This window comes from Dioscorea cayenensis, chromosome 19, assembly GCF_009730915.1.
Source record: "Dioscorea cayenensis subsp. rotundata cultivar TDr96_F1 chromosome 19, TDr96_F1_v2_PseudoChromosome.rev07_lg8_w22 25.fasta, whole genome shotgun sequence".
NCBI lineage: Eukaryota > Viridiplantae > Streptophyta > Magnoliopsida > Dioscoreales > Dioscoreaceae > Dioscorea > Dioscorea cayenensis.
In genome coordinates, this window is record NC_052489.1 from 21,460,370 (window position 1) to 21,471,593 (window position 11,224).

The window sequence follows — 11,224 nt, forward strand, 5'->3', positions numbered from 1 at the left end:
CTTAGTGATTTTTGACTTTCTTTCATCAAGGTTGTGTGCATGTGAGTCTCATGTTGAGTCTTTGGTTTTAATACTTTGCGTCTTTTCCAAAGTTGTGATTGGGTTATAGTAGAATTTATGATATCTGTTTTGCTGCCATATGGAATAACTTGGTAAGATGCTGAGAGCCACTAAGAACTATTGTTTTACCTCCAAAAGGTTTTGTAGATGCTTATGGTATTGTCTCTAAGAGAAGATCTTGTAAAGTTTTGTTTAATGCTTCAAGACAATTCTTGTGAGAGTCATGGGAGCTTCATCCCAAACAATCAAAGATTGTTTCTTCAATCAATCTTTGCAGGTTCAGTTCTTGTAGCGATTCTACACGTGAGCATTCTCCAATATTTGTAGGATTTTGAAATCTAGAGTGGTGCGATTCTGCACCTCTGGGCAATAAAAGCGATGCAATTCCCGATGAAAGCAACAACTGAGTCACGGTCTTTTATCCTTTTAGCACAAATACCATTAATGATGGTGTTTATAAAGTTTTAAAGTCCTGTGGTCATATACAAAGCATTTTGGGTTGTGTTTTTTGTGTTGTTGTGTTTGTTTTGTTTTTTTTTTGTTGTGTGTTTTTGGGGGTTTTGGTTTTTTTTGGGTTGTGTTTTTTGTTTGTTTTGTGGTTGTTTTTTTGGGTGTTTTTTTGGGTTTTGGAACTAATTGATAGTTTTGCAAGTAGTTATTTGAAATTTTATAATTAGGCATATGAAATGTTTGCCAAAATTTATAGTGTATATATTATGATATTAGTTGCCAATGTTTCTCAAACAGTCTTCTCCTACGTCGTCAGTTAAATAAGATTATCGTCTACAAAGAATTGTGCTGAGTTGTGCACGGTGGCCCTAATGAGCAGCAGTATATACAGGCATTTACGACCATTTGGTCATCGCTAATATCTAATATACCAAAGACGATGACAAGCTTCTCTGTATGTTGCATATGTAATGTCATTAATTGTTCGAAGATCCTCACAACTTCTTGCACCTTTGATTTTATTAAGAAATAAGAGCAAGTAATATAGCTCTCTTGTAGCTGAATATACATAGATTATTCTTCCAATTGATTTGCCATTTATTCTGTACTTCCATTTTTTTCTTTTTTGTACTATGTGAATTTAGTTGGAAAATTTGTATACAAAAGTGATCTTCCTTTTTCATCTATTTCATTTGTAGCCATCCACTCTGTGAACATTGTTGTTTTAATACCTTGGATTGAGATTATGTTGGGAATACATTTCTTGCCACTAAATAGATATTATGTTCTTCTGGAAAGTGAATTAGTAATCTTTGGACAGATGGCTCTCTATGATAGAGTGGAAATTCAAATAGTCTCCAAAAACATTCATATGCTGATAAATAACGACAATCCAAATAATTTTGTATCTCATCTATTTTGGTCGATGATGTTGATGCTTCAAACATAGCTCTTGCTCTATCTGGGCCTTTATTGATATATTTGAATAGATATCTGATTGCTTTTGTCAAATCACAGATTTCTAGATTGATATGTGCTTGTAGCATATAACCAAATCAACATTATAAGAAACCACAAATCAATTATCTAAGTAAATGCCATTTTGTGATGTGGTTTCCCAAGTATCGCTTCTCCAATATTGAGGGAATCCATCCTCATCAATCGTTGTTGAATTGTGAAATGGCTTTGGGTAGAATTTTTTGTATTTTCCATTTTCCATACATGGTGCTTGTGAATTTGCTAATCCATAGGGACCATGAATTATAAATGAACTTACAACATCATAACCAATTGGGTCAGATTCTTTATTAAGGAGTTCAGAAGAAACTATATTATCAATTTCTGATGCTATCATAACACCATTTCTTTTTTCCAATCATAATAAGATATGTACATGTTGCAAACCTCATTTTTGGAAATTGACTGTATAAACAACTATAAAAAGAAGAAAAAATATAATTAAGTTTGCAATCAATCAAACTATTTTTTTTCAAAAAATTAGGACTCTACGTAATTTACATGCTTTTACAGGTCCAAATTGATGGTTTTTCATCATATCATCCATCAAATGACATAGTTTTATCTGGATAACCCTTGAGACTATGTCAGGTCTATCCTCAAAGCATCTGTTATTTCTGACCATCGAGGATTGTAAGTGAATGTAATAAATAGTTTAGGGTAGCCAAAAAAACTGCAAATAGCCATTGTGTCTTGGTATTTCTCAAACATATACCTAGGGCCTGGCATAAGACTTGTAGGTAAAATAATGTGTTTTCCAATACTTTTGCATAACATATCTTCTTGACTGGTCATCTCTAACAGTTTTTGCACATTTTAGTCCTTAATGATGTTTTGTGGTCTCTTATATATCTTAATCTTGTGTCTTCAATTATAGGATAACAGTTAACTATAAATTTTTGGAAAAGTTGACATTCTCTAAGCAAGGTATTATTCTCAATATTTCTTTATTGAATCAAGTAAGCATAATATTCTCTCATAGTTAAACGCTTCCTTCCTAATTTACTTCGTATTGGAGATTTTTCAAAAGGTTAATATAGATGAAAGCAATCTAATCCATAAAGAAAGAGTAATGGATATTGAAGTGGCATGAACATTGGACGTAGGTCACCAATTCTTTTAAAAATTTTTTGTTTGTGTTCCACTATAATATCGCTCCCATGGTCATTAATACCAATATCATCGACAGTTAGAGGAGCAATTTCTGGAACTGCTGGTGTAGAATAATTACAGTCTTCATTATTTCAATTTGCAAGAAGCTTTATCCTACCTTGCGATTCTCTAAATTGCATGTGAACTTCTCTTGTACTTCGGAAGACTTTGACAATCTCATTGTACTCATCCAACATATTCCTTAATCTGCATACGATATCATTGTCCAATCCTTGAACACCATCATCAAATCGAAAGCATGACATTCTATAATCTAATTCAACATCCGATTCAATCATGTATAATTTTGTCCTGATAGCTTGAATACATAAGGCCCGGGTTTTTGATTGACACTATTATCAACAATACCACCAAGTGAAGTAAATTAAAAAAGTGAGTTGTATATTCTAATATTCTCTTTAAATTTTGAATTTCTTACTCCATCATTACCATCAAATAATCATCTTAAAAAAGGTGGTTTTGGTTTTTGTGGTGGAAGACAAATAAGCCCTTTCTTGCAACATATATTAAATTTAGGATTTGAAGTAGATTTGGATAGGTCAATCCTTTCATCATACCACATGAATGCATTGCAAAATAGACATTTAAAAGTTGATCCACCAAAGTATGAAGGTTGAAATATTGTTCATGTTACAAACATCAAGAGAAGAACAATCTATACAACAGTATATGTGAAAAATTTGCAATTACCAATTTGAGAAAGTTGAGGATGCTTAAATTGTAGATGTGGTTATTTTAGAAAGAACGATAATAGAAATATGGGGAATAACTAAAGAAGGAAAATACTTACTTTTATGATGATTTTTTAAAACAACACCAAAATCATTTGTATTAATATGTCAGAGCGAAAGATCAATATCATGATCTATAGAAACATCTTCATTGTTGGCCATTAGTAGATCAGATTCCAAGAGTCTAAACACATATTTTGATCTCTTGTTGAGGCATCGGCGTTAGAACATGGCCCATTTATATTAGAAAATGGATTTTTGTTAATATGGGCGTCCATTTTAATATCACGAGTTTTAGTCATTTTTTAAATTTTGCACGAATCTTTTATAACATGACTGGAGTAAGATAATCAGCAAAAAATAAATTTAAAAACTATAGTAAGGTACTAATTTCACACAGAATAAATATCATATAAGTATAAAATAATATAAGACAATTCTTAACTCAAAAGAAGTTTGCAAATATTCAAATCAACTTACCACTTCTAGCCAAGCTTTTGGATCTATATAACATGAGTGCATTTAGAAACAAATCATCAAATTTGCAATTTAAACATAATAGCATAATTTGATCAAATTATTTTGCCATCAAATCATCTTAAAAAATTAAGCTGCCTTGGTATTACAACATCATAATTTGTATTATTAATGTATAATTTGATGTATATGATACATGATAAATGATATTTAAATTTTTTGTATATTTTAAATAATTATTTTTTAAAATATTGATTTAATAAGTTTGATACAATATTTATCGTTATTAAATTTATAAGTTGAATTTATCATTAAAAAATAATCTATTTGTATTTTAAAACTAAATAGTTAGATATATATATATATATATATATTATAATTATTTAACATTAATGTTATGATATTTTTTATATTTTAAATAGTTATTTAAAAAAATATTAATTTAATAAGTTTGATACAATATTTATCATTATTACATTTATAAGTTAAATTATCATTAAAAATAATGTATTGTTATTTTAAAACTAAATAGTTATATATATATATATATATATTATAATTGTTTAATATTTAATGTTATGATAGTTTTTAATATATGTTTTAGAGGAAAAAAATTTAATAAGAACTTGACATGTAGCACTTTAGTTATATATTTAATACAATTTGTTTCGCATTAAAACATTGAATAACATAACATTTTAATGAATTTAAAATTATTTTAATATGCTTATTTGATTAATTTACATATATAACAATAATAACATATCTAATAATAATAACATATACAATAATGTTGTCATCATATAAATGGGAAAGAAATACAAAAAACACATTTGGTTACATATTTAATATAATTAGTCTTGCATTGAAATGTTAACCACACAACATTTAAACTAAACTAAAGTTTATTTTAATAACTAAGAAAACTGATTTTTATCTACATCCAAGAGGGAATCAAGTACTGAAGTAGATCTTTTTGCTGTTATTTCATAAATAAATCTTGATTATTTTCAGATTGCTCTGCTTCATTCAATCTAATCCTATCCTTCAAATCTTCCAGCTCATTAGTATTCATAGTAAGGCTTTTTGATAATATTTCGTTAGAATCTTTTAGATCTTCTAACTCATATAACAATAATAACATATCTAATAAGAATAACATATACAATAATGTTGTCATCATATAAATGGGGAAGAAATACAAAAAACATCTTTGATTACATATTTAATATAATTAGTCTTGCATTGAAACGTTAACCACACAACATTTAAACTAAACTAAAATTTATTTTAATAACTAAGAAAGCTGATTTTTGATAATATTTCGTTAGAATCTTGTAGATTTTCTAACTAAACTAAAATTTATTTTCATATTGTTCTGCTTCATTCAATATCATCCTAGCCTTCAAATCTTCCAACTCATTAGTATTCATAGTAAGGCTTTTTGATAATATTTCATTAGAATCTTGTAGATTTTCTAACTCATATTTAACCTCATATAGTTCTTTCTCATTCACATCTTTAATAATAATATTATAAATATTTTTAAGATGATTTATAGCACATAAGGAATCATTATTTTCAACTGTTTTTTTGGTATATGCTTCAAATCGATGCTATTCGTAAACTCCACAGTTATCTTCAAATATGACTTTAGCTTAAAAAAACATGGTTTATGATGTGTACCATATTTTTCATATTCATAGATTGCAGGTGGTAAGCTTAATTTTTCCAAAAGTTCCTTAAGTATTATCTTAAATTGTACAGTAACAACAACATGACTGATGTCTTCCATTTCTTTCACCTATTGTGATTTATTAAAAACAGGTAAAAGTTTTAATCAATAAATTGACTTAAAAAACAAAAATACATTTAAAGAAAAACACATTATTATATTCTATTTATATATAAAAAATATTTTTTTTATCATCATCTACTGTTAACCGGTTATATATCTTATATTTCTTAAATATTAATTAATATATTATATTATGAGAAAAATGTTATTTTGCTTTTAAATGTCTTTAACAGTAATATTATAGTTTAAAAATATTCCCACAAACACACTTAATGTTATGATATTTTGTACATTTTTTATAGTTATTTTTAAAAATATTAATTTAATAACTTTTATACAATATTTATCATTATTAAAATTATAAGTTAAATTTATCTTTAAAAAATAATATATTTATATTTTAAAACTAAATAGTTAGATACATATTTATATATTATAATTATTTAATATTTAATATTATGATAGTTATATATATATATATATTTTTTTTTTTTTTTGGATGAAAAAATTTTAATAAAAAATTGACATGTGACACTTTAATTACATATTTAATATAATTTGTTTCCCATTAAAACATTGAATAACATAACAATTTAGTGAATTTAAATTTATTTTAATATGCTTATTTGATTAATTAATATACATGACAATAATAACATATCTAATAATAATAGCATATACATTAATGCTATCCAAAGTGGCATGTATTATCAAAAACTATATTTTTAAGATTTGGGGGGAAAATTTTGTTTTTTACATTATTTCCTATCTTTTTTCTAACGTTCCAAAATCTTAAATTATGTAAGTCAAAAAATAAAACAAATCAAAATTATAGGTAAAATAAATATTACAGGTTGTTGGTCCTGGCATGATCCTATTTAGTCATTTTTATTAACTTCATTTGATCATCATTACTTTAAAATAACAAATAGCATAATGAAATGTATATTTTTAAAATCAAGAACTTTATTTACTAACATTATCAAATAAAAAAATAGTAAGTGTAAAATTTACCTGATTTCCTAAATTAGGGATAGCTTAAATCCGATAAGCTTAAGTCAAAATCTTAATTTTGTTGTAAAATATTTATGAATCAAATCTAAAAGTTATCGCATTGTTATAATGCAATGAAATCCTTTTATAAAAAATGAAGGATCATTTTTATTTTGTTTCGTATATAATACTGTAAAATGTCAAAAACAAATCACTGAAAATCTGTGTTACACAATGTGAAAGTCAAGATTGCTTTGCACCTACTTTGCAACAAATTATATACGATTTCGTATAGAGTCCACAATTGTGGCTCATGCTTCCATTCAAGCAGGTCCCATTAAAAATAAATAAAACAATTAAACATCCATCATTAAGGGAATTGATCAATGAAATAATTAATAAATCCAAGGGTTTTGATAATGATGCTGGTGAGGCTGGCATCAGCACATCAAATCTTTTAGAAAAAGTTTTTTTTACTCACATGTCCAACAACTATAGAAACACATGGAATGGTTTATATTTATTTAAAAGTGGGGACCTACCTGCAAACAGGAATTCAATTGGAAAAAAAACCAACCCCAATAATTGCAATATGATTAAGGGCAGAAACTAAGAAAATTTAGACTTTGATTCATTGCCATTCTGACTCTTCCACTTTAGCTTTGATCACATCAAAATATTTTTACTAACTTATTTGAATTTGATATTACCTGTAGGGGGTTAACTGTCAAACTTCTTCTGATTAATTTCCTCACTGATAAACTTCATATAGCCACCACCACAATTAATTTTTTGCTCATGCTTAGTTGAGATCTGGAAAACTAATGTCTTTTCCTTATTACTAAACTCTGGCAACTCTGCCAAAATGGTATAGAATTGATAATCCATGGTAATTTGGATACCTAGAATTGAAATCATAATCAAAACATCGAGAACGTGTTAGTTCAAGTAGAAGGTCAAAAGTCACTATTTCAATGATGTAGGAGATAATTAAAAATGATTAGACAAATGTACCTTTGTTCTCGTAATCTCCACTCCATTTGCTGGAAGTATGATTCCATTCCCCGGCCATATAGTCTTGCTTCCTCCAATTAAATACTACCCACTGATCCTCCCATTCGTCTAAGAAGCACTTAATTGACCAAAAGAGAAAGTAAAGCATCAATGCAACATCTCCAAACTTCTAAGATGCATATGTTTTCAGAAGAAAAAAATTCAAAAAATAAAGAAAAATACAAAGACATGAAATTGATACTAAGCCTTTAGTTATAACTAAAAACTTGTAATCTATCTCGAACACAAACAACTAATAAACAAATAGGAAAGCCAATAATATGAATACACTATCACCCAAAAAAAAGTGATTTTTTAATGATAATGCAAAATATGGGCAAGATCAGATGATAGAAGGATGAAAACAGTTAGTATTCCTATTCTTTTCCAAAAGAAATTGAATTTGTTTCCAATGCCAATCATTTATAAGAACAACTTCCAAAATCTCTTTCTCTTGATAGTAAAGGTTATAAACAAACCTGAACTACACCATTCTTTGAATATTAGTACACGAATATCATGAAAAATTCTAAGAAAGGAAATCAATTAGAACTTTTAAAATGGCAAAATAACTAAAATACGTAGATAATCATACAACAAATGATCAAAAAAACAAGAAAAAAGAAAAATTAGTAACAAAGAACCTTGAAAAGATTGTTCCTTTGGTATTCCTCTTTGATAAGAAAACCATCAAAAACTACATTTTCCCATCTATTTAAAGAGAACCCGTCAAGTCCAAGCACTCATCAAACCCTGAAGTCTTACCATCAAAATGCTCCTCAAAGAAGACCTCACTAGAGGTTGCAAAGAAGAAGTAAATGACCAAGAAGTTGATAGAGAAGACCTTAGCTCATCAAAATGCTCATCAAACCCTGAAGTCTTACCATCAAAATGCTCCTCATAAGAATGTTATGCTAGCTCCCTTGATGTCCTTGTAGATGAAGTAGTAGTCTTTTATTGCCGAACTCTAGAGCTCGAGAACAAGATATCATGAGGTTTCCTTCGAAAAAATGTTAGGGTTTAGGGTAGCATTAGAGAGAGGATGGAAATAAGGTCAGAAATGATGTTAAGATCGGTGACCTGGGGATTTAGGGTTAGGGTTTTAGCGAGAGGGGTGGTGGAGAAGATGAGAGGAAGAAGGAGAGGGAAAGGAGGAAGTGAGAGAGAAGGAAAGGGAAATGAGGAAGTGGTAAGGACATGAACCAATGGCAGATTGGAAAAATGGCACGTTAAAAAGAAACCTGAAAGGAGAAGATATTTGGGCGATAACTTTAAAAGTAAGTATATATACATATGGGTGAGAATAAAAGCAAAAGCTATGTCAAATCATCCATTTCTTTTGCGCATATATATATATATATATATATATATATACAAACACACCCACTAATACACTATTTGGCCATCATAGAATTTATCGATGAAAAGAAATTACTTTGGCATCATTAGTTTGGAATTTTCTTTTATTCGGCTTGGTTTTGTTATTTTTTTAAAATTAATTTTATGGTCTAAATATGGAAATTTTTTGTTAATAATAAAGTTAAAATAATATGTAGTGCCAAAAATTAGCACGAACAATGGATCTTACATAAAACTACATATATATTTTACTCTAGAGCATTTTATGTATGAACAAAAGTTGAATTTTCGAATGCCAGATATACATATAAAAGAATAAAATTAAAGCTCGTACTGGTTGAAGATGTGAATGCTTTGACGATGGTAATCATTATAATTTCAATTGCTATTTATTTGTTTAATTTATGTGATTGGTCAAACAAACCAACCTTAGGCTTTGTTTGACCAATCTTTTCAAGATAGGTAAGATTGAATAGATGAAATCCTTAACAAGAGTCCATATGCAATTAGGTAATATAAATAGCAACAAGCAACTCATTGTCAAATCACCAAATTTATATAAAAAACGCCTTCACTGAAAAGACAAAAACCACAAAATCTGAAGCAATTGTTTTTTTTCATTATTAAAAAAAAGTTAAATTGTTTAGATAAAAAAGAGTCATCGTAATCAGAAGACGGCCTAAGTTTTGGGCCGCCTTTTCTGCTCTGAGGGCATCTCCAATGGAGCGCCACTTTTGAAGAAAAACTTTAGATTTGGCATAGGGGCCCTCCAACCAGGCACAATACCCTGCGCCAAATCCAATTTTTGCTACAGTGGTACGCAGGATATTGCGTGCCATTATAGCAGCGTTATTTTTATTTTTTTTATTTCCTATTTTGATTTTTTGTTTTGATTTCTATTTTTTAATTCTATTTTTTTAAATGTTATTTTTTATTTTTTAAAATTTATATTTAAAATTTTATATTTTAATTAAATTAATAACTTATAATTTAAATTTATATTTTTAATTAATAATAAATAAAAAATTAAAGAAAATAATTTGCAAAATATAAATTTATTAAAATTAACGAAAATTACATGAACGATAAAATAAAAACATAGAAAATAATCCTAACATAGATTATCATATAAATAGTAAAATATTAAATTCAAAGGTTAAAAGTGAAAAAGATTTAAAGATGATTAAATTTGTTGATAGTATGAATATATAAATTGTAAAGTGAGAAGTATATTCTTAGAATATTCTATTTTAGAGTTAAAAATAGAGATGGTGGTTGGAGAAGCTTTCATTGTAGAAGCTGTATTTTTGAGTAATGAAGAACCAAATATAGAGTTTTGGGTTTAAAATGGTCTAAGCGCCTTTACCCACCAAGAAATTTGCTAGTTTGTTGGCACTATCTTCACTCCACCCATAAGATCCCTGAGTGTAGGCATCTCCTCAGATATAGACAATGTGAATGTTATGACCATGTCACAATAAATTTCCCACTGTGCTCTGAGGAGAAAGACTTCATCAACACCGAAAGAAGACAGGTACAAGTAAGGAGTGAAGAGAGATAACCCATGCATCTCCAGCTCATCGGGGCAACATTTATGCTCAAACTGTGTAGAAAGGAGGGCTGTCATATTGCTTCCTTTGTATCCGAAGATGAACAAGCGGAGTAAGGAGCTGTCAAAGGTGGCACTACGTACAATCACGTCCAATTAAGTTGACCAATATTATTTGCAAGAGATCTTGCCAAAAAATCTCAACCAACCAAAGGTGGGGGTGGTAATGCCATTCAGAAGGGGCTCCTATGTCATTTCGCTTACTAGTGCTAAAGAGGCTTAGTAAACAACCGGTTTGGGGAAGCTCAAAATATCCTTACATCATGGACCTTGAACTATCTCTATAACACCTTGGACTGTCGACGTGGATTTGATGGGATCAGAGGCTGGTCTGTCATTTGGTTGATAGTATGGAACCTCCCTTTACATTACTAGTGTTGGCTAGTGTTGGTCAAAGTCATGAAACTGGTGGTAGGACTAAGTGTAGTTTTGAGAGCCTATAAAGCAACACAGTAGCTTCTTTGGATGTTAGTTTGTCTTGACAACCGGGCCACTTTTCCCCTT

The 11,224-nt window shown here is 28.8% G+C and overlaps 1 protein-coding gene across 1 annotated transcript; it reads right to left on the reverse strand.

Moving 5' to 3' along the window:
• Positions 1-7,419: 7,419 nt before the first annotated feature.
• On the reverse strand, positions 7,420-10,738 carry LOC120284144 (calreticulin-like). Its single transcript, XM_039290940.1, has 4 exons — positions 10,508-10,738; positions 8,518-8,596; positions 7,714-7,821; positions 7,420-7,601 (listed from the first exon to the last, which is right to left on the reverse strand). Exons 1-4 carry the CDS (start codon positions 10,736-10,738, stop codon positions 7,420-7,422), a joined length of 600 nt encoding a protein of 199 aa, XP_039146874.1.
• Between the last annotated feature and the right edge of the window lie 486 nt (positions 10,739-11,224).

What these genes read in the sequence shown, in the direction of transcription:
- LOC120284144 (XM_039290940.1), bottom strand. Translation starts at nt 10,738, where the DNA reads ATGACAGCCCTCCTTTCTACACAGTTTGAGCATAAATGTTGCCCCGAT. An exon ending in TTATGGGTGGAGTGAAGATA is followed by an intron (nt 8,597 to 10,507) that starts GTGCCAACAAAC and finishes TGATGAGCTAAG; the next exon opens with GTCTTCTCTATCAACTTCTT. An exon ending in CTTTGAGGAGCATTTTGATG is followed by an intron (nt 7,822 to 8,517) that starts GTAAGACTTCAG and finishes AGTGCTTCTTAG; the next exon opens with ACGAATGGGAGGATCAGTGG.